At 40.1% G+C, this 23,831-nt stretch overlaps 1 protein-coding gene across 5 annotated transcripts in view; it reads right to left on the bottom strand.

Moving 5' to 3' along the window:
- Positions 1–23,831, bottom strand: part of CREBBP (CREB binding protein) — an 89,432-nt gene that overhangs the window by 9,402 nt on the left and 56,199 nt on the right. For 2 of the 5 annotated variants that reach the window (XM_068420054.1, XM_068420056.1), the window contains 15 exons: positions 23,279–23,698; positions 22,472–22,651; positions 22,056–22,242; positions 16,972–17,090; positions 16,597–16,836; positions 16,019–16,107; positions 10,485–10,565; positions 9,670–9,726; positions 8,547–8,624; positions 7,983–8,050; positions 3,837–3,987; positions 3,226–3,372; positions 2,679–2,792; positions 2,052–2,217; positions 499–666 (listed from right to left, as the gene is read on the bottom strand). In XM_068420054.1, coding sequence (XP_068276155.1) covers positions 499–666; positions 2,052–2,217; positions 2,679–2,792; positions 3,226–3,372; positions 3,837–3,987; positions 7,983–8,050; positions 8,547–8,624; positions 9,670–9,726; positions 10,485–10,565; positions 16,019–16,107; positions 16,597–16,836; positions 16,972–17,090; positions 22,056–22,242; positions 22,472–22,651; positions 23,279–23,698 — 2,265 coding nt within the window. The remainder of the gene's footprint in view (positions 1–498; positions 667–2,051; positions 2,218–2,678; positions 2,793–3,225; positions 3,373–3,836; positions 3,988–7,982; positions 8,051–8,546; positions 8,625–9,669; positions 9,727–10,484; positions 10,566–16,018; positions 16,108–16,596; positions 16,837–16,971; positions 17,091–22,055; positions 22,243–22,471; positions 22,652–23,278; positions 23,699–23,831) is intronic. The other 3 variants (XM_068420055.1, XM_068420058.1, XM_068420057.1) reach the window with 3 other exon arrangements.

Below are 23,831 nucleotides of genomic sequence, written 5' to 3'. Positions count from 1 at the left end.
ATCAGGATCAACGTTTCACACCAATGCAAAGCTTGCAATAAATACTTTTAAATTTCAGCCCCCTACTGTTGCAAGCAACTACAAGTACCTTTGCTTAAATAACAGCAAAATTTAATCCAGCTTTGAAAAATACAGTGTCTTTCAAAACGCAAATACTGAAGTCGATTTGCAACGGTGTGAACCAGAAGCTCAGCTGAGTGACTGCAAGCAAATGTAGCAGTCATGATGCAATCCAAAAGTAGCTTAACACATTTCTCTGAGAACAGAGATGCTGAACTGACATAAGAGACTTCTGATTCCGCTACAAAAAACACAACAAGCCATCAGTATATTTGTTATCCAAGAAGAAAGCCAGAAATGCAGCTAAAGGGAACCCTGATTTCACATCTGATGTGAATGACCTTCTTTTCTAGTTTACTGGATGTGAACTCTCTAATTTATTAAAGTGTTGTCAGCTTTGTGAGGCAGAAGCAAACACAGCATGTGAAGTTAACTCACCTCTGTTGTTTCACTAGCTGCAGTGCTTTCTTCCTTCTTCCTTTCCTCCTCCTCCTGCTCCAACTCTTTAATGCTTTCCTCCAGCACATTGGGCCAAAAATCACCTTCAAAGTAAGGCAGCTCCTTGGCACTTGTCAGCCTGTCCTCAGTCGCTTGTTTGAAGATGTCCTGTTAAGCGTATCACACAACACCAAGAATCAATAAATGAAGACCACTTAGGACAGAGAGGAGAACCAGAGACACGATCCAGTGCTACACGGAACAGCTGTGTCTCACAGCCCACGGCCTTCTGGCTGCAGCTCAAAAACTGGCCTGGCAATACTGATAACAGCCCATTCCCTGTTTCGTCTCAGAACGACCGCTGCCGAGGCTCTCCTGAACCTCCATCGTGCCATCGGTTCATGCTCCTGCCACGATGGGAGAGACTACAATACCTCTGGAAAACATAACGAACCCTGAAGCCTACACCACTTAGCTTTGCCTACGCTGCTCCTGGACAAGAGCAGGAACTGTTCTAGTGACAGCAAGTGTGTCTCATCCAGCCCTTTCCCTTACAAACTTGGAAGTGTGTAAGCTGGGCAGTCTGGGCTGTGCATCACACGTGCAATAAGCCTGGTAACGCCAGGCAGAATCGCTGAATGCGCCGGCCAGCTATTACACACAGGACTACTGAGGTCTGGTTGTGGGGGGGGGAACTGTGTGCAGGCCGTGTCCTTCGCCGACTGCAGCTCTGGGGACCACCCAGCCAGAAAGACTGGGGACCGCTGCGAAGAACAGGTATTCTGAAAAGGGACAGGTATTGTACACAGCTGTGCTGGAGGAGGTTTTTTAAGTGCATTGCGTTTAATGAGCACAGACAAGACTAGCCAATTTTCTTCTTAGGATTAATTTCAAGACCACCTTATTAGGAGAGACACAGATTTTCTAGCTCTTTGCTATGCCAGACCAGATGACAAGGCTTGCTATACTGTTCTATTCCACATATTTAGTAACTGTCACTTGCAATCAAAACATCGAGTTTTGTCCAGCACTGTTACTACCATTAAGAAATTCTTGTAAATTTTAGCATGTAAGGAGTGGCAAATGCTGCCTTTGCCATCTTTAACTTATTTCCTTGGGTACATGTGTGGTATTCTCCAATTACGAAAATCATCCTCCTATTCAAGTAAAGCAGCTGTTTTATAAGCAGTTTTTTTGATTTCACACTGGTGGGGACCAGTATTCCACCTGATCCTCCCAAATTACCAAGAAGCAAAGAATTTCTATAAACCTTAACAAGCTACATACATCCTTGCCTAGAAGATTGCAGTGGAAGACAAGCACGCAAAGACACGCTCTTGCACACTTCTCTTAATGCAGAAACCAAACCTAGGGAATTTTCAGTCTGAAAGGCAGAATCTTCAGAAGATGTAAAAAAAAAAAAAAGAAGACACTAGCTGAGAATAAAACCCCTTGTACAACACCACCACGGTTTAATGCCTTATAAAATAATATCAGCTACCTTCAAATGAAAAGCCCATAAAAATTAATTCAGGAAGTAAACAGTAGCAAACCTTGTAGTCATGGATGATTCTCTCAGCAAATGCCTTGTCCAGCATCTTCTTATACCATTCTTGCAAACGTTTGGGTTTGGGTATTTTCTGGTCAGGTGGATGGCAATGAAAAATATAGTCATCTCCTTCACTTGGGGGACAGGCCCAGATGTGTCCTGTCACATACCTGCGTTTCACACACAAGAAAAAAAATCTTAACCATTTTGACTACCATCAACATTAACTCAAACTGAGATATAAATTCAGACCTCTGGCTTTGTAGGTTTTTTTCCTCTCTTTTCCTTCTGTTCTTTTTTCTTTGTAACAAAGATGCTGAGGCAATAACCTCTATTTATACAAGAGAGGAGAAAAGGTCCGGGATATAAAAATAAAGCTTAAACATCAAGTGAACCTCTGACAAAAAGAATGATATGCTGTCAGTTTAGGAATCCTAACAACAGAAAAACCACCTTAGTGATAAAATCCAAATTTCTCTCTCAACTGCAGAAGAGGCGTGTGTTCCACACGTCAGGGCAGAAGGAAAGAGAGACTATCCCAAGTGAAAAGCTACTTGGCATCCTGGATTTTTTTAAAAAAAAAGAAAAAAAAAAGAAAAAAATATTTCTTTTTTTACAAAATCTCACTCACCCAAGTTTCTTCACGTACTCCAAATATCCAATGAGGATTTCATGATAAACTGCAGTTCGGAGACAACGGGGGCGGAAGAAATGAATACTATCTAGGTACGATATGTACACACGCCTATAGTAATGAGAGAAGAACGACAGAAAGTCATGTATGGCTGAACGTCTGTTGTGTCTACTGAGAACTGACTTTTATACTAAATACATATACAGCCATACTGAACAAGGAAAAATTAGATGACATCATTTTAATGCATATTTAAGCATCTCAACATGGTATAAACAGTTCTGAAAAGATGGGTAGCATTTTTTTTAGACAGCAAGAATATACATCGAGAGGCAAAATTAAATACAGAATACAAAAAACTGTAACATTTTTGTTGCGATACTTGTTTTCCCCTTCAAAATCACCCGCAGTCATACAGTAGGACTTATTGATGCCACAGAATTGAAACACATCTCCCAGTCTTCTGTATTTGAGAGTAATTGTCCAGTGAATGTAGCAAGATGTTCTCTGTGCATGCACCACTGGGACAGAAATGAAAGAGTACCTTGTATTGGGAGGGGGGCAATCCGAGCCATACTCCTGTACGTGCATCCCAAAGAAGCACACATCCACTCCGTCTATCTCCTCAAATGCAAACAGAGCTTTGGTACGGTATGGAAAAGATTCTGACATCTCCCCAGAATCCACAAATCTGAAGGAGAGGGTGGTAGGAAGGAACAGGGAGGGGGAAAAAAAAAAAAACACAACAAAAAGCCAATTATTAAACCAGTGTCCTACCAGAATGAGGAAATTCTTTTCAACCTTATTTTTAACTCACTAGAAACATTTATGCAGAAGTTAAACAGGATCAGAACCAAAATACGGTCAGACTCTCTCTCCAGATTTAGTAATACAAAGCCATAGTGTTATAAGCCAAACCAGGATGTCCCCACTACCTCCCCAAACGGTCAAAATACCATTGTCACCTCCTCGGGGTTCACTTACTGCATGCTGCTTTTTCACCTTTCACAATCTTACTCATGCCAAAGTTTCAAAAACATGCAAAGGGACTAAGGTGCAAATTGGCACAGTTTTGCAATAGTTATGCAGGGAGACTTCAAAAATAATAATAAAAAATAAACCAAGATTGCATTTGTTGTAATTAATAGAACTAACCTGGATTTCATTCCTGGTTTAACTTCTACTGTTTTATCTGAACTTGCTACTACCCTCACAAAGACCTCTCCAGCTTCAGGATGATTCTGTCGCCGCAAAAATTTGTTTACTCTGTCTTCCAAATGGTTTCCTAAACGCGTAGTCTGTAGCCCTAGAAATGAAGGGGGAGAACACGACAACGGAAACGTTAATACTGGAGAAATCACTGTTCAGTTCAGGGTGTTACCACGCTTGTAAGAGCTTTCAGCTTGCTTCTCTGTATAGCAGGCTTTTTTTCCTTTGTTTTACCTCCATATGACAATTTTGATGGTTTTATTTACGCAGCCAAAATTAAAAAAGCAAAACCATCCACGTTTTTACCCAAGCCTTAAGTGTTCACACCCTAACGTGGAAGCTAAAACCACTATAGTGGGAAAATTACTTCATAAATGAGCTAACAAAGGCAGCTCTACACAGCATTTTTAAATTTGCAGGCTTATTTTATGAACACTGCAAATGTTTTCTCCTAACAAAAACACTATCTGGCTGTTTGACAGAGATTACATCACTTGATAGATCTGGCTCCATGCCACACCTTTGCAAGCAAAGCAAAGCAAATCAACAGAAATGAAAAGCTGTTTGACTTCAATGGAGATTTCATTGCTTTTTCTTTTCTTTTCAAGAGAGCTTTTAGATTGAGCAGTTACAGTAGTTCAAGTCCGCATATTGTCCAGATCCCCTCTCTCGGTCTTTACATTTACAATCAGCTTTTGTGGGGATAGCTGGTTTTGTAGTATTACAGGATGTGATGGTTTCCAAATAAATCCACAACAAATTACAGAAATTAAGATGAAGATTTTGATTTAAATTAAGAAAACAGAAGTCGTACGCCGTTTTGACTTGAAGATTTACGACTATTTCTCTTATCCTGCTGTACTTATTTTACCAACTAGTATTTCTGCTTAGTTTTTTATGGTCAATCTGCTCTCTTTGCCAAAGCGATGGCGCAATCTACAGATGTTCACTTTACTAAAGTGCATTTAATTTTCAGCTCTCCATTGCTTCATTTTTCAGTCGTTATTTGGCTACTGACACAAGGCTGTTGGTTCTTCTTCCTGACTACTGAGCTTGCATACAGAATGCTGCAGTGAAATATAGATGGTAAAAATTATTTTAGGCTCCAATACTGGGGGAAAAAGTCACATAAATTCAAAGGAAGATCTCACTTTCTAAGGGATTTATATACTTAAAATTTTACTTTACAATCAGTTTATAGAAATTGCCGAACGCAGCAATCTTGTTTTACATCTTTTAGTCTATCCCCTTGTCCAGTGAGATTCTGTGGTTATAACCAGCACAACATAGTCTAAATATCATTTACCTGGGAGCCAATAATTAAATTCAAAGGCAGGTGAAAGTAAAAATACACTGTGCTCTTTACCAATTCCAATACACTGGCCTTTCCCAATACAATATATTGGGCTCTCCATATGTAATAGAAGGGGGTTGATTTTAAAGGAAATTCAAAGGATTTTTAAAGAAAATTCACAAGTACTTTCTGAAGAAATTATTTCATTTTGTTGATTTCTCCAAAGACAAACAGAAAAAAAAAGAACCGGCTCCACTTCAGCTGATGAGTTGGTACATTTTTAGAAAAGCGATTTCAGTTAACTCTACTGTCTTCTTGTGTTTTCATTTTATCATCTTTCCAATGCTAAGCAACCAAAAGATATCTGCTTCCTTCCTTATGCTGCAATACATGAAGACTTGAAAAAACAAACAAAAAAAAGACCAGATAAGAAGATAAAAGAAAGAGGCAGCACTAAGATTACATGCACCGTAAGGAAAGGATCTAAAAGCCGCATATTTTGATAGGATGTGCAAATTCTTTTGGAAAACAACTGGATTTTGGTTCTTGGACACCTCTACCATAGGTACTTCCTATAAAAGCTCAGGTCTCAATGAAAACTGCAGTGTAAACTTGACAAAATGCATCCAAACTGGTAACAACACAGAAGGCTTTTGGGACGTTGGAGCATAGGAGTTTTGTTGCAGTAGCTACGGCCAGACATTGGTTACTGGATGAGTAATCGGACAGATCGGAAGAAAGTCAGACTTCTGGCTTACTGTGACTTCTTGTCAGGAAACTAATTATAGTGACTTACTTGTCAGGATATCTTTTGTCTGTGAACATCTCTGCAGTAGCTACTGGTTAAGTAATATTTGTAGATTTTCTTAGTAAGAACAGTATTGCAAAAGTTAGGAATTTCACAGCATAATCCAGCTGTACACTGGTTTATAGGTTATATTCGGCATGCTCTCAGTCAGCTTTATGCAACTTCCTTGCGATGTGGTGAGGATAACCATTTTTACTTAATACACATTAAGAATATGAATGTTACTGTAACAGCTGAGCAAGAGCATACAACCTAACTTAACTATTAGCAGTTGTGCCAATGCTTGAGAGGGCACAGAAATACTGATGGCAACTCAGTAAGTAAAGGTTTTTATGGGGAGGGATGGAGAGAGGAGAGGAAACATGTTAATGTTTCAGACTTTCATTGTTCATGTTTGGTTTTAGGTCAGTAGTAAGAGCAAGGTGTTGACAACAAGAGCAGGCTTTCCTTCCCTGGTCTTGTGTTTCCACTAGAGCACTGTTAAAGGAAACTGATTGCAAGAGCTGAGCCCACCAGTGGATTACAGCTGGCAGCAGGACTCAGACCATCATGGGAAAAAGAAAACAAGATAGCCAAACAGCAGGGAAAGGAGAAGGGAAAGGAGATCAATGGAAATGAAAAAAAGCACTCTTATTTCCCTGTCCAGATCCCCAAAGAACTGAATAGTTACCTTGAGCTAAATGCTGGTTACAAACTTTAAGCAATGTCACAGAACAACTGCAGACATCCAAGGAATCACACACTTAAGACAATTGACATCAATATACGCTGTAAAGGCAGCATATGATAGAGGGGACATCTGCGTAAAACGGTTATCTAAAACTACATTTGTATTTCATCATTTCATTAATGTTCTCTTACAATTTTCATGTCTTTAATGAGACTAATTTTAATCTTTTTAACAATACTATCTTGCATGCCTCAGGTTACTCCAGAGACCGTTTTGATTACTGTAACCTATTATGTCTCACACAGCATTATCATCTCCAAATTAACCCCCATAAATCCCTTTATTATGCAATCAACCACACACGAAGTTATCAAGAAGTTACACTCAATGCAGAACCACTCCTCTACTATAATTTGGAAGATTCAGGCTTGCAAAGTCACAGGATGACAAGGTAATGCCCAGAACTTCTAAGGACCAAAGCAGAACAAGGGGGGAACCAAGTGTACCTGCAAGTTCTAGTTGTTCAAGTGTCTGAATCACCCTCTTGATTTCTACACTCGCTCTGTTTTTCTACACTGCATTTCCAATGCCAGCCCCACTCTTCCCCCCACCAAATGTGTATGAGTAGAAGTTATCAAATTATGTTCTCCGATGTTAAATGCACGCAAAGAATGCCGCGTAACGATTCCTAAGGAGACTGAGACAACTTGACCTGGCAGCTTTTGGCACTCTTTTTAGTGCACATTTCAACAAGATTATGACAATGGTTACTTGCAAGAAAATCTAGCCGTGTAGTACAACTGGTGACTTATTCCAGCAGACAGTTCTTATAGCCCAGACCACTCTAGAAGCAAGAACATCTCTTCAAACACATTAGTACTTGGCACAACCACAGTACACCTGAAATGCAGTACAACTTGTTACTACATGCTATTTGAAGGGCACAGAGGTGACAGTAATTTACTACAATTTCAACACTACATGGAAACATGTCTAAATATAGCCAGTAAAGTGCATGCAGCCTTACGTTTCTCCTGTTCTGTGCCCCCATCCTTTTTTTTTTTTTTTCAGTCTTAGAAAGGACATAGATGCCAAATACCTCAAGCAACATTAAGACTGACCACAAACACATAAAGAGCAGGTCTTTAAAATGTTGATTAAAATTCTGACAGCTACTAAAGCCTTGAGCTATGCTACTCCCCATTGTGCAAACGTTCCTGTACTGTCTATCATGACAACAGAAAGTCTCAATCAAAAAGCTATTAGGGGTGGCAGAGGAAAGATGAAAGTTAAAGATGAAAATAGAAATATCAAACTCACTTTTAGCACTGAATTTGTTTTCTTTGCGTGTTCTACCAGTTTTCTTCAGACAATTATCACAGACAAACCTAATGAGAAAAAAAATTGCCAAAAACTTAGCACAGACCCATTACTGGCTAGCTTAAGACCAGTGTTTGAACCCATAATTTAAATGTCAGAGTACAACGTATTTTTCCTGGATTTGAACAGCCTGTATCTCTGCATTTTTGAGGAACTTAAAGCCTTTATGAGCTGGTTTAATTCTGCCAAGCAGTTACACCTGCGTTTGTGCTCTGTGCCATACAAACTTACCTCCAACCAGCTGCCATTGTTTAGTAGTTAGAAAGAAACCACAGAAATCTGCATATATGAACAAGTTGGTTTCATGCACATTTTCATCTGAATACCCTGAAATAAGACCCCAAACACCAAGAAGAAGTACTTTATTTAGAAAGGCTTTGTCCTTCTGTACTCCGTTCTTAAAAGGCAGTGACTGCGTATTAAAGAGCAAAGGCAGAAAGTCTTAATTATATAAACTACATTGGTCTTATTGTACAAGGGGTAAAAAACTAACAAACATCTTACCCTGAAGGCCAAATAATATCATAATGTAGTACACAAATCTGGTGCATCTTCCGACCACACTCTTTGCAGTCAACAAACCTGAGAAGAAAAGACAGCAGCCAATGACTTTTGTTGTTAGGCAAGTAATCTTCCAGAATTCAGCAAAGGAGGACTTTCCAACCCTCTGCTAAGAACGGAATCAACTTCAGCAGGCCCAATTTATGTATCAGTTTAAAAAAAATACTCATTAGAATAGCTTCAGATATACATCTATCAATCTCATGTGCAAATAAGAGAGATATATATAAAAAACCCTGTAAAAAGTACTAGTTTAAAGATGTGAAATGGGCTTTCAAGCACAACTTTTTCTGGATCTTTTTTATCCTTTTCTAAGTGGAGTTCTGAGAATTCTGCTCAACAGTACCTCTACAGATTTAATTTTTAATCATTGCAACAACCACAAGCTGACTAAATGGTTGCTCAACTTACTGCAAATGCAAAAACTAGTCATTTGTGAATCACTGTGCCAAGAAAACATGTATTAGCTTGTCTTCACCTGCATGGCTCTGCTGTAGTCTTTTTTTTTTTTTTTTTGTCAAAATATGTCAAAATTCTTTTTTTGGATGGGAAAACCATCAGAGGTTTTCCCAGTCAAGACTGCAACACTGGTTATGGAGCCAAATGCACTGGGGTCTCGCTCTCTTCAGAGGTCTGGGGGAGGAGCTTTATTTAGTGTTTGCAAAGGTGAGAAAAGGAATTCAAATGTAAACTGCCAAAGAACAAAGCAGCAGTAAGATAGAGTCTTGCTTCAGCTACTTAAGGATGGTAGGAAAAGTAGCACTAAAGAAATGTTCGACTTGGCTTTTACTGAACTTCCTGAGAGTAACACCACAAGGAAGGAGGATGCCTCCTTCAGCGGGCTAAGCACTCAGGGGAAGAGAAAAATGTGTTCTAGGATAGCAATGGTAGACGTCAAGTTCCTATGTTGTGCTACAAACTCTAGAGAAAGATTCTGCAGCCTGTTTGGGCAGAGATCGGGGACCAAGGAAGACTTCTTTATTCTCTGCCCAATTTCTGAAGTGCTGGCTAAAGGACAAGTGAAAGCGGTGAGATTATCTTAACAGAAGAACAGCCTGGTACTTACGGCTCTGGATCTAGTGTATCATTTTTCTTCTTTTCAAACTGATCCTTAGAGATGGTTCTAGAGACAAAGAGTTAACATGAAAACTCAGTAGAACATGTATATCATAGGCTGAGACAATATCATGCTTTTCCGAACTGCAGCAAACCTCAAGTCTGAAGAAAGCACATCAGTATTTATTTTCTATTCTGAGAAAGCAATTCAGTTCATTTTACTTTAAGCTACAGAAAATATTTTTCCCATTTCACTTTCTTTGTAAATTAAAAGCAAAATAAGAGATACCCAAATATACACATAAATTTAAAATCATGCAGAACAAGGGAAGCTATCGTCAGTAAAGCAGCCACCTTCCAAAACAGCTTGTGTTCCTCAGATCTTAGAGCATCTTATTTTCTGGCCAGGTTAAAGACAAGCCATTGGTTTCATAAAACAAAAGCTGTGCTTCAAAAGGTGAGATAACAGAATCAGACAGTCTTTCATTTGAAAAGGCAATGGATTAGTGACATTTATTGACACAGCTTCCATTCCCCCCACCTCCAACCACATTATCTAGTGTCTGCCACCCCCTGCAACCGGTCTACGGGCAGCTCTTCAGTAGCACAACTGGACACAAGCGACATTGTTGGGCAGATTAGTAAGACCCAACACAGTAATGACTGTTAATCATCTGTTACTGTAAAAAAATCTCCTATTAGTAGGCAAGTAGGCATTTCCCCATGAACACCACCACTGGCCACAGGTTTTTACTATCAAATCAGGACTACACATCACCCCACCTATTTAAAAAGGCGGCATGCAGAAGAAAGGAAGCGACTTACGTTTGAGGCTGGGAAGGGTCATCACCCAGGGTGACATTCTCCCCCTGGATTTCAGTGAAACACTTCTCACAGAAGTGATACCTGTCAGCAAGAAGGCCATATTTGGGTGAACTGGTCCAGCACAACATACAGCCACCCAAGCACGGAGCCACCAACCAGAGCAGGGCAGATCACCACGACGGAAGGGGGAACGTTGTTGGTTGATTGATGGGTCAAGTGTGGACAATGAGGAGGAACAGAGGGGAGGGGAGGGCAGGATTAGAGAACAGGGGAGGGAACAAACAGCACAGACGTAAGAGGTAAGACGCAAACACCAAGACAACACAGAGCAGAAAGCCAAGGCAAAGCACAGATTAGCATTCGGTCTCATTTTAGACATTAAAACAAGTCGTCGGGCGTCAAATTCAAAATTTGGGGAGGATTAATGGAGTAGCTACCAAGTGCTACGTTTGTATTGACTTCAAATTTAAGAATTTGGATTTGATTTGCATTACTTAGGAAAAAATGCTCTTTGATTCCAGGCTTGTGACTGATCGAGTTTCCTTTGGGTAGAAAAATAGCCTGTCAAAAAGCTTTAAGAACACATTTATTACAGTTTTAAGTAATTAGAAAAGATGCTGAAAGCATTTACTGATTGTCAGTAAAAACTGTAAAAGCAGAAACACTTGGGATTGAAAAAAAAAATCTATAAAAATATTAAATTCAAAAGTTATTTGACTGTAAGATTAAATGTGACCAATTGCTCAGCTAATATTATTTAATATAAATGAAACCAAATCCATACTCTAGACAAACATTTAACAGAAATGCAATTATGGGTCAGAGTTTCCAGCCATTTATCTATGTAAGTACAATATATGTATATATGTGAACAACATTAAATATTGTACATACATATTTATCAGGTACATTAAAGATGTGGAATTAAGCTTTACAAATTGAATATGAGGCTAGGTACAGTTTTTGGTCACCAGACCAAAAGCCAATCCAAGTTATACTCAGCAAAACCAATACTGCAGTTTAACAAAGCCAGCTGAGTAAATTGGAATACAACTCTATGAAAATACAATCTGCATTTGAAAAAAAATAAAATCAAAGTTACATGGATTTTGGGTTTGTTGTTTTTTTTTTGTTGTTTGTTTCAGATGAACTGGAACCAAAGTTGTCAGGGTCATTTAAAAAAAAAAAAAAAAAAAGGAGGCTAAATGTTTGGAAAGGATATGAATTCACACATGAACAAAGGTAACAAAGAGAGGCCACAGCTGTAAAATGCAGGAAGGCCACAAAGGGTCACCAAAATAAAGGAGCTTTATGGAGGGTCAAGAGTGAGAGAGTATAAGCAGCAACAGCAGCACAGTAAAACGCAGGTTTAGTACTCAAACACCAGAACCGTAAGAGTGGTGAGTATAAAAGGCATCAAACGAGACTCCGTGCCACAATGAACCAACAACTTAAGGGACGGAGATTAATAACCGTGGCAGCTTGCCCCTTCAAACCCATCCTCATACACTTAAACTACTGTAACGCAGGTGACAGATCCCCAAGGCTGTGCGTTCCTGGGGACAACCGAAGCCATTTATAGCCACTAATTAAAATGTACAGATCAGAATTTCCTCCTGCAACACACACCAGCCATCACGTCACCACTACACGTTTACTAAATGCTCGTGAAACACAGCCCAAGCGAGCGGGAGCGGGTCCTTCAGCAGCGCCTGATGTGTCGGGGAAGACGTTCTGCAGCGCAGTCCGCATCCTCCCCAGGCTGGAGCCAGGTCCGTGTTACCACAGCGTAATTTGCAAGAGCCTGAAAACTTCTGCGCGCTCTGCCAGCTGGCTCGGGCTTCAAGAGCTACTCTGCTAGCCAAGAACCACTTAAGTGCAGCAGTACGCTGAATGCTCCCCTCTGCTGCGGGACTGACACAAAGAGCAAAAAGGTGTATTTTATTCTAGTTAATGTGGCCCGTACTGACACATCCACATCATCATCTTATCAGCAGGGCAGCTAACTTTGATAGCAGCCACGTGAGCTAAAACGCCGCGCTCCCTGCCACAGGGCTGCCTGCCAGCCTACCACAAGTTAAACTGCAAGTGACTTCTCCTGGGTCAGCTCAACTAGGATTAAATACATCACCCTCCCGAGGAAAACCAAGGCTTTTGGGGCTGATAATGCAACAGAACAAGGCCAGGGGAAAAAAAAAAATGTATTCCATTTAATTTGTAATCCTTGGGAATGATAAATATATCATGGTTATTACAGAGCAATGTTACAAGAGAATTTCAGGAGTGGATACTGACACTGCACATCTCATTTACACTGACTTCACTTGCCCCTCACCCCATATCCCGAAATTGATACAGTATCATCTAATTTTTTTTAAAAAAACAAACATAACAGGTTCAGAATTTTACATCCTTTTACACAGTGTCCATGTCTTTTTTGTTTTTCTTATAAAGTGTTTCTTTAAATTTTTCTTCGATTAAAAAAACCCCACTCATTATTGTCCTTACTAACAAGGTTGCTCATTTTAAGAGTCAGATTGGGAAGGACCCAAACACAGGAGCATGTAGCCAGAAAAATCCATGCTCACGGCTCCTATTAATACTCTGCTACCCTTAAACAGTCCAAGAAAAGGTTAATTCAGATCCATTTTCAGAATAATTTATGGGCTTTCAAAGCACCCATGAAACTGAGCAACGAGGCTGCCTTCGATACCGGATTTAAGTTACACGGCAGAACCTAACTAGCTCCACCAGCAGAGATTTCACTCCTGTGGCCGTGGGAAGCTCACTCTCGCAGGGATGAGCCCTTTGGCTCGGCAGCGGGTTAAGCTCGTGCTCCGGCGATCCGCGGATGCGAAGGGCAGCACAGGATTTCACACGCCGCAGAACCGGAGCCTAACGCTAGCGAGAGTGAAGCCTTCATCCATGATATTAAAATGAGGAAATAAAGATTGAAATACAGTGGAAATGAATCACCTAAGGATCATGAACGTTTGCCCATCAAATAACCAAGGTGAAGCAATAGTTATAACTTATTATGAATACGGACCTTCAGAAACAGACTTGCTGTAATTCACTGACTTTTGCATGTCACTACAAATATTCAACAAAACCTACAGAAAGCGTACAACATTCTAGTGTTAACAGTCATAGAGAATCCAAAGAATGTACTTATTGCAACACATCAGACATGAAAAGCTTTTCAAATGCAGACTGTTCAGGTGACTGATTCCCATTTATCAGAGAGCAACGTTATGGTTCAGTACCAAAGTCCAGAAAATGCTCAATCTCTGCATTAATAGGTGAATTTCCAACTGTAATTAAGTGCATTCAAAGGAAATTCTAGATTAGTAACTGGATGCTAGCACTGATATGAAATACCCATCAGTTCTCAACTGGATATTCACACATGAAGGATATTTTCTGAATGCTTACTTTAACCTAAACTTCTGCCTTATTATGGAAGCTACACAGCCCTACACAAAATAATTAACTTTTAATCACTGAACTGTAGTGCCAGAGTTCATTTACTCAATGCTGCCTAAATATTCTTAGTTGTAATTTAGTTATGCGACACGCTGGACTTCAAGTACATCCAATTTTGTCTGTTCCGTAAATGGAAAAAGTCAAGAACATCTGACTAATTAAAGATCTGCTGGAACCACAGAATTTGTTTTTCACTGATTTGCTACTCAGTTAAGAAAAATCTAAGATTTGAAGATCACTGTCACGGGAAACAGTAAATTTGACTCTTTCAGAGCAATACAGTTGGTGGATAAGGGCTTTCTAGGATCTGACAGACAAATGCACATTAAAAATATGGTGATTGATCTTTAGAAATATTTTGTTAAAAACCGAACCCAAAAAACCATTCATCACTCGATTTAGTTCGCCTGACATGGAAAACCTCACAGCCCCCCAGCTCAAAACCACCCCAAACCCCAACCCTTTCTCAAGACATCTGCAAGAACAGAAATCTACACCTATTTCTGTTCTGCTACTGCCTACTGACACTTCGACAAATCACCTCCCTTTTACTACTACCTTTTTAGACTAAACTCAATGTCAATGGACTATCACACTTACAACAGGTAGGAAACTGAAATATTGCATCTCCGAGTCCAGAGGAACCTGTTGCCCCATCAGCTCTGTACTTCTTGCTAGCAACCACCATCGCCTTCCACCGAGTAATCCAAATGATTTAATAGTAAAACTTAAATCTGAAAGGTATAACTGAAAGAAAAACGACCCCTTCTTCAATTATTTTTGAAGTTGCTATTCTTTTCAAATACAGTACTACCTGGATGCATAATACGAAAAGTATTTGAAATTCTACCACACAGAGTTGGTATTGGAGGGTTATTTCCCTCAAATTTCCCTTCCAGTTCTGAAGTAGTATCTCTTTAAATGCATTTTAATGGCTTTATTTCTTTTCAGATTGATTTTTTTTTTGGAGTTCACAGCGGCTGTACAAAACCTTTTATGAGAGCTCATGAATTTACATTCCTCTGTGTCAACATCTGCCTTACAAACACCACCTAAGACCCAACATACAATGTAAGACAACGCTTTTTTATCTCCTACACGTGGTGCACAACAGTCCTGCACCATCTTACACCACGTTTGGTGATGTAGGGATCACCCTAAGAGAGACTAAATGCAAGCACCCCCATCTGAATTAGTTCTGTAACTTCAGTTCGATAACAAGCCGCTCTGCACGTCAAAGCTGGCAAGAGTTACAGACTGCCAAGCCTCTGGAAAGCAATTCATAACTTTGTTTTAAACAGGGAAAAGGAAATTTCTGTCTTAGCCCTTTTATGTTTTGCATATTTTACAGGGGGGGGGAATATCTAAGAAACCAAAACGAAAGCCAAGTTCTAAGTTTGCTTTGTTATTATAGCACTGTTGATGTAAGCATTACATGGAAAATTAATATTATAATATAACAATTGTTCAATGATCATGCAAACGCCAAATCCTAATATCAATTGAAAAATAACAAAAACTATTGTTTTCACAGCTTCTCATGGAGTCTCTTGGTAGTTTTCAATGTTAACTCAACTCTAATTTAAATAGAATTAAATACTAACTAGGAAGGGAGAACATAAGTCTTGCAATCAATCACTGTACCCCTTACTTTGCAAATTCTGACACTAATTTGAAAACAAACCTGCATAGTTTTACAATTCTCCCAGAAAAAGGCAACATGATTTCTCAGTGCCTTTTTGCAGTTCTGCCCTTCTCCCTCCACCAAGCCCCGCTACTCATTTTGTGGAAAACATGGACAACACCCACTTCGCGTGGCGCAGCGTAGCTAAGAGCAAGCGCTTAAGTACAGTGTGTATCAAGCTGCAGTGCAGGAAACTACAGGGTCACCTGCGAGAGGACAGCATGCAAAGATATAAAAGTAACTTTTTCCTGACTTAGCTGACAAAGGAAAGAGAAAGTTAATAATCCTCTTCCTCTGTACGTGCAGAGAACTCAGAGGATCTCTCTTCCTGAATACGGAAAAAAAAACAAAGTCAAGGACTTACCTATTCTGGTAACTGTAGTAGGCAGCATCACGAGGAATAGTACACAACTGCTTGCCATAGCAGCACAAGGTCTGTGGAGAAAACTCATACTGCAAAGCAACGGTGAGAAAAGAGGCTTTAAAATGTGATCTTATGTTAACCAAGTATCTATCAGGCAAACCTGACACTTACGGATATCATAATACATTATGTTTATCACACTTTTCCAAGCGATTTTAGGTATATTAGCACAGCTCTCAGTGTAATTACAACTATATAAGCTAAACAGCTGACCCTCAAACCACCTACTTTATTGCAACGGACATGGGAAACAAGCAAAGCATTTTAATATCACTTATGACCAAAAAGGTGTTCTCTGAGGGAGAAAAATACAACACTAATAATACAACAGCAGCAAGAAGGATGCTATCTATCCTTTTTAGCTCTCAGTATGCTTATAATAAAGCCAAGCTTTTAGCAACCGTTTCATTCAGCATTTCAATTTTTTAAAAAAGAGCATACAAAGCTAATTAATATTTTCTCTGATTAATCAAGCTAAGCTCTTTGGAAGAACACAACCCCATCCCTGGAATACACACCTTGCGCCCACAACAGTAGCCAAGTGATTGCATAACAGGATCAATTTCTTGTTCAAACACCTCCGCCAGTTTAGTGCAAAACTTATAGACCCTGGAAGTCTTGCGATTGTAAAGCCAGGCATTGTTAAACATTAGCCAAACATCGTCCACATACTGCCAGGGTTCTTGGTACTGCCCTGTATCCAATTTACGCTTAATGGTTGAAAGATCCATAGGATTCTTCACAATGTCGAAGTAGTCCTTCAAACACACACACAAAACCCATTATTTTTAAGATGTGAACTGTTCACACCATGTTATATAGAAAAGGTGAACCGTTTACATGAACAAAGACAAAACACAATAACATTTTGCGTTTTTTTAATGCCCACTCACCGGAATCCCTAAAAGCTGGGGATCCACAGGCTGTCTAAAAGGTAGGGACTCTGGGTCCTGCCGGTACAAAGCTTCAAGGGTAGGCATGAGAGCCTGGCGCAGCTCCTCAGGTTTGAAAACTGTTAATGAAAGTCAGAAAGGTTAGAAAATTTCCTTCCACGTTGCCTAACCTCTTGAGTCCCCTAAAAAAAAAAAAAAAAAAAAAAAGTAAAAAACTACGTTAACACAAAAAGCTTAAGAGGGATTTCTTGATCTGCATAGCTGATTAGAGGCAAAACTTACAATTAAGAGGCTACCACACAGCCTTTAAGTTTACTCAAATCACAGCAGGTGATATTCACAGAGTAAGGCGACAGGAACAACTGTAGCCCTTAATGATACATATTCTAGAGTATAAAAAACCCCCACACCTTATCCAGAACCAAATTAATTCCACTGCTTCACCATGGATGAACCGTAGCTCTTCAGAGAAGAGAGTAAACATATTTTCCTCTCCCTTACTTCTAAACCTTGTTTGCTATTTCCAAGCCAAGATTCTTCTAGCAAAAAAACACCGTAGTGGTCAGGGCCAAAGAGCCAGCTCTACAGAGTGTAACCAGATGTCTTGCTAGCTGGGCACAGGAATTTTCTGGCAGTAGTATACAAACAGTCCTGGTCTGATGGACTGTTAATTGATTTCGAAATTATTAATACTTCCAGATTTATATGCATCATTACAACCACTTGGCAACAGTGGCATGGCAACAGCCATGCTTCTTTCAATAGTGGATGACAAGGACAAGAAAGGCAATGCATTTTCTGAAAAATAATGATAACTTGGAGAGCTCTTTGAACATCTCAGCAGTGTAATTACATTTATTTCCTTAGGAACAAAGTCTTTAAATAGGGAAGAATGCCTATTATTGAGGGGAAAGGCAACTAAGGAAAGCAGGATGGCATCTAATATTTATCCACCTGGCTGAAAAGAGAACGATATCAATAAAAGGGAGCAATTAGGAGTTCTGTTGGAAGCACTTAAATCAACAGGGCTAAAGTGACCCCTTCGAGGCTGATCACTGCTTTTGTCACTCAAATGGTGTTTCGGTAAGATAGAAATTGCTTTTTTGGGACTTCTAGTAAAAATCTGTGATTTTAAAGAAGTTTTTTTTCCCTTTTGCATTTGGGTGATATTTCGGAGAGGAAGTCTTTCCATCTCAACTACACTCACTGAAATTACACACAAAAATAAAGCAAGACAAGACATTAAGTTAACACTACTCGAAAAACTTCTGAAGCATTAAGTTCTCAAATTTTTTAGCCATTTGTAGATGCTGCAGCTCCTGGAAACTGTTAGCCAGGATGAAAACTGTAAGAGTCTGAGTGCACTGCCTCTGACTAGAGAGAGGATTGCTGCTCATGCACACAACAGGCACGATCCCACCCAAGGGCAGCTAAACCATGGCAAAGGAGGGAGCAAGGTGCCAGAAGAGCTTCCACAAGGGCTTGCCTTACAGACACACCAAGAGCTCGTGCTGCCACTGCTGAACTCAGACTCGTCAGGTTAAAAACGAGACGAGCCAAGGAGGCCTGCGTGTGTTGTTACAATGACGAATGCAACTCGATGATCATTTCAGCTGTTGCCACAATCTCAGTCCCGATAAAATGGCAATCTCTTAGGTATTTATTGTATCATATATGCAGGCACTCTCCTGTGAAAGGAACTCTGCCATATACTCTCAAAGTTTTATAAACAACTACTAAATTATATTATGGAATTCTTGAGAAACGAAGGAAATATTGAATCCCATTCATGAGAAAAAGTATTCTCTATTGCTTCTGGGACCATCTTGCTCTAGCTCAGGTAGTTCATAACCTGAATATCTGAATTATTTCATTTAATGAATGAAATAATTAATAATATCATTTAATGGAATGTAAAGGTCAAAAAGCACCTTTTAATAATCTATTCTGGCCACCTGCTTGACATTGCTTTTAGAATTGTCCCTGTACCAACCCCTATAACAACACACCGCTAAGCTAGAGTTATCTTTCAGAATAAATCCCACCTTAATTTAAACCCAAGCTAGAGAGATTCATCCCAACTTTTGCAAAGTTCCTTAAAGCCTAATTATCTTTGCTGATAAAGTTTACAACCTACTTTCATTCTGAAGTTTGAAAAATAAAAATCAAAATCCAGTCATTATTTCAATTTATGACTTCACCCAAAAACTTAAACACAGATTTTACAAGAAAGTCGCTGTTCTCCCCTCTCCCCTTTTTCCACAATTAAATGCTTTTGGTCTCCTCCGGTAGCTAGAAGATCTTTGTAAGGAGCTGGCATCCAGTTATCCCATTTTGTTTTGGACGCGTGGGTGGTAAAAAGAAAATGGGATCTTTGCCTGAATCATCATGATGTATTATCTGCCAGAGAAGACTATAACACTACCTTTTTTTACCTTTTTAAATTTTTCTTTCTTTCAAACAGAGGAAATCCTGCTTATGATTACTAAGGAGAAAATGCATAAAGGAAGGTGAAGACATCTTCAAAACAATACAGTCAATACACCTGAATATCCCCCCCAAAATCAAGCCCTTGCAGTTTTTGCATTATTATGACTTATAAAGAAGGGAAGAAACCAGTAAAACTAATCTTGAAGTTCAACCTAAGGCAGCAGTCTACAATGAGAAGAGGAGACAGGAGCCACCCAAATGAGTATTATACTGTTTCTTTTGAGAAGACTGCAGGGGAAGAGGCAAGGAACCAAAAACCTTCCTTTCTGGCTTACATTAGATTCACAGAAGAAAAGCAAACCAAACCCTGAATTTGGAAGGGTTTGGTTGCCCCCATTTATGAGGCAAAACCTTGATGAGGAAGAAGAACTTGCTGAAGGGGTGTCTGCAATGCTCCGAAAAAGCTAAACTAAAAAACCTCAGGTGTCAGTGAACTGAGCAGACCAGTATCTCAGCAGTATTTTCTCAGCCTTCTCTAGCCCACAGAGATTTCCCATCACTTAAGCCAGGTTACAGCCTAGTTATACGATGTGAGCACAGCCAGGCCGGTGGTGTTCAGTACATCTGGATGGGTGGTACAAGCAGATGAGACTCCCAACTCCATAAGCCACTTGTACCCAGAAAAACGCTCCATTAGGGTCCAGAAGAACCTTTTCAAACATTAAGGTATCAGGCTACAACTTGCTAAGTTATCTCACAGCATACACTCCACGACACTTCCACCTGCAAGCCTTCCCCTCAGCAGCAGCAGCACGTATCTGCCACACCCCACGTTACTGTGGGGTGCACCTCAGCAATCTGGCTGCACTGGAAGAAAGAAGAGTTTCCAAAACTTTTGTAACCCTTCAAAAAATCCAGATGAGTCTCATAAGTAGTTTAAAAATATTATATAACCCTTAAGCACACTTCACTGTACTTGCTCTCAAATACCTCTTGGTTTATTTAGCATTTTAATACAAACGCTCTATTAAAGTTGGACCAACTACTTGGTGAGAAAACGTCACCATTTAAAATTGTGTATGCTGCTGAACCTGCCCATGCTGCACATGCATTACACTATACGGTTACTTAGTGACAGTATTTCTAAGACAAAAATGTGAGGCTAAATGAGGTATTGGAAATAGGTAGTAACCCAGACTGAATCAGAACGACAGTGCAGCTCTTCCACGGACTAATTCTGCAAGAACCTTCCTCTTTCAACCACTTGCCTCCATTTACTTGCAAGTGAACTCCTCCTAACAAGCAGCAATGATTCTTTCCACTGGGAATATAACTGGTTTATAAATGCTAATAAGCTTTCCACTCCCTATGTTACATTTTGTTCGAAATAGGCTCTGCCAGTTAGTTCTGCAGCACACTCATTTGGCTGGCCCACTGTGCTACAACTGCAAATACAATCTACAGGAAAATGTGTTTCATAGCGGTTTATTATAAAAAGATTATGCTTAGTAATTAAATGCAACTTAAGGCATATACAAAAGATCAAGATTCAAGCTGCACAAACTTTAAAACTTTACGATTTCTTGATCACACTCTGGAAAGCACACACCCATAACGTTCTCCTGATGTAGCTATGTGCAGCTTCCTTTGCAAGGGAAGAAGAAAAAAGTAATGAAATGCATCATCACTTTCCTTTTTTTGACATTTGCAGCACGTTCAAAGCCTACCTTTGGCCAAAATCTAAAAACTAACCACAGCAAATGTCATCTCAAAAAACTGGATGCGAAGAGACAGAGGTCTCTAAATAGCTAAGGTTGTTGAGCTCAAAAACTTATCTTGCATGCTCCCACAAAGCCTGCACTACAAATGGAGTAATTTCTTCTTGCCTGTTTTCTTTAAGAATCATATTCATATATTTCTTACTAACACAAAGTACACAATCATTTATGTAAGTCAATCAAGATCTGTAATGCCATGAAGTTTCCTTTTGGAAAAATATACAGTATGCACATATAGTCACACCTAAATCTGTGCTAACACTGTAGATTAATTTAAGAGACTACTTGACCTAACTATTTCTTTGCAGAAAGCTTTCACATGAACACTACACAGAAAACTACACAGGACTTCAAAGATTAAGGCTATTGCAGCACACCAGCCTTGGACGAACACAGATTCAGCAGAAGAGTTCAAGCACCCGACTCTCAGAGAAGTGAAGGCTAAAACTCAGTATGAAGGGGGTGTGTGCAGCCTCTAACGGAAAAGCAAAGCAATGGACAGTTCTGGTTACTGAGAGCACTCTGACACTAAGCTCCCTCGAAAGAGCACCAAACAAGATGTACAGGGAGAGATTTATGTATATCATTTCTCCAGCAATCACTGCCTTACTGCCTTGGTCCTTCTGGGCAGAAACTGGAAGCTCTGAGAAGACTGCTTGAAACAAGACCACAATGACATGCTTTTCTCACCTGTGATTCATATAACATTAAAGAAACACTACTTTCAGAGATAAATGACACAAAGCATGGGTCTCCTAGAGCTTCATGTGCAGGAATACGTGTGCAAAACATCCCTCCCTGCAGGAACGGAGACCGCGGAAAACAAACTGTACTAAAACAAAGTACACAAGAAAAACTCAGTTTTCATACACGTACTTTTTTTGCGGGGCTGAGATGGTGATGTGGATTGTGAAGTGGTTCCGTTAGTGCCGCTCTCCTCTTCCTCTTTAGCATCTACTTTTATTTCAGGCTTCTTTTCATCTATTTCCATTGGCTCCTGTTTCAGTTCTGTTCCATCTGTTTCTTCTTTTGTTTGTGAAGATCCTTGTAAATCCTCCTCCACCTTAAGAAAGGATGCAACAAGATGTACTATTACATCTACGACCCAAACTTGAGTCATTAAAATATTAGTTTGAGATTGTCAAAGCACTCTCCATCCATGGCTTTCCTCAGGACAGTTACTTTCCAGTAACTACCCTCCTCTCGCCCCTTAGCTCACCAATTCAGACACATCATTAAGTGCTTTTATATCTATCACTGCTTTCAGTTAAGCTGTATAGAATCTCATTTACCTCAGTCTTAGCTTCCACTTGTGTCTCACTAGTCTCTGGCTCAGTTTCTTCAGTTTTAACTTCTGATTTGATTTCTAGCATTGGTGCATCTGGTCCTAGTTGCTGGGAATTCGTATCAGCACTAGCAACTGAGGCAGGGGTGGGGACCCTGTTATCAATACTAGCTGCTGCCTGGGATAGCTGTTGTAAAAACAGTACAAAAGAAAGACACTGCATATATAGAAATATTTTCCTTTACTAAAAATGAACAGCACAAAAAAGACATGAGATGATATTCTAAAACAGTGCAGAACATGGATACAGGAGCCGACTGTAGCCAAGTTTTGATATAACACATTTATTAGCTCTGCTTTACAGAGGAGAAGCCAAGGAAGAATTCTGCCCCAAAGAGGCTTCTTTTACAGAGAAAACACCTGCCCAGCAAAACAGCGTACATTCCTTGACACGTGCATTCATCCTGACTAAAGCTTAGAAGAAAAAATATATGCAAATTTCATGATCAAAAAAGACTGATTCTGATTAAGGCCAAACACAGTATTAGGCCTGTTTTGCCTCCTCTTTCTGCACACTGCTGCCATTTTTACTTTGAGCAGTTCAAAGCCATTCAACACACCCCCCTCCTTCAAACAACACTGAACATCTGAACGCACACATTTTTTACACATCCCTATAATGAACCCTCTGGTCTAAAGTAGAAACTACTATCGACAGCTATGGGCTCTATACATTCACGACATGGTGCTATACATATGGAGAACTCACGTGGAATGCCACTACACAAGGAAAATGCAACTAGCTGGTACTTACTGGAGTGCCAGGTTGCTGTGCCTGCACAGATGTCGGCTGCTGTTGAGCTGGCTGTGGGGTTGGCACAGACTGGGGCTGAACTGGGGTCTGAGGTTGCGGTGTGACTTGAGCCTGTGCCGCAGTCTGCCCCGTAGGCGTGCTCTGTGTCTGTGTCGCGTTGGGAACAGAACCCGGTGTCGGTGTTGGTGTTTGTCCTGAAGATGAGACTGGTGTCGATGGCTGAGTGGGTGCTGCTGGCTGAGGAGGAGTCATACCAGGGGGCGTTTGGTGCTGGATAGGTGGCATCCCCGCAGCAGTGGACACGGGAGGTGTAGTCTGATGTAGAGGTGGCTGGGTCACTGGTGGACATGGTAGCTGCCCACTCTGCGGTCCTAGCATGTTCATGGAGTTGGGAAGAGCAGCACCGGGAACCTGCCCCTGCTAGAGAAAGAGATTCTCTTACAGATGTGTGACTCCCAAAACTCTGGGAATCACACTTATCCTTTAAATCACAGCACTGAAGTCTTCTTTAACAGAATACTTTAAGTCTAAACACAAGATCAGCTATAAACAA

Source organism: Nyctibius grandis, chromosome 30 (genome assembly GCF_013368605.1).
Source record: "Nyctibius grandis isolate bNycGra1 chromosome 30, bNycGra1.pri, whole genome shotgun sequence".
Classification (NCBI taxonomy): domain Eukaryota; kingdom Metazoa; phylum Chordata; class Aves; order Nyctibiiformes; family Nyctibiidae; genus Nyctibius; species Nyctibius grandis.
The sequence above is the reverse complement of the archived record's forward strand: the minus strand, read 5'-3'. Positions and strand labels throughout refer to the sequence as shown.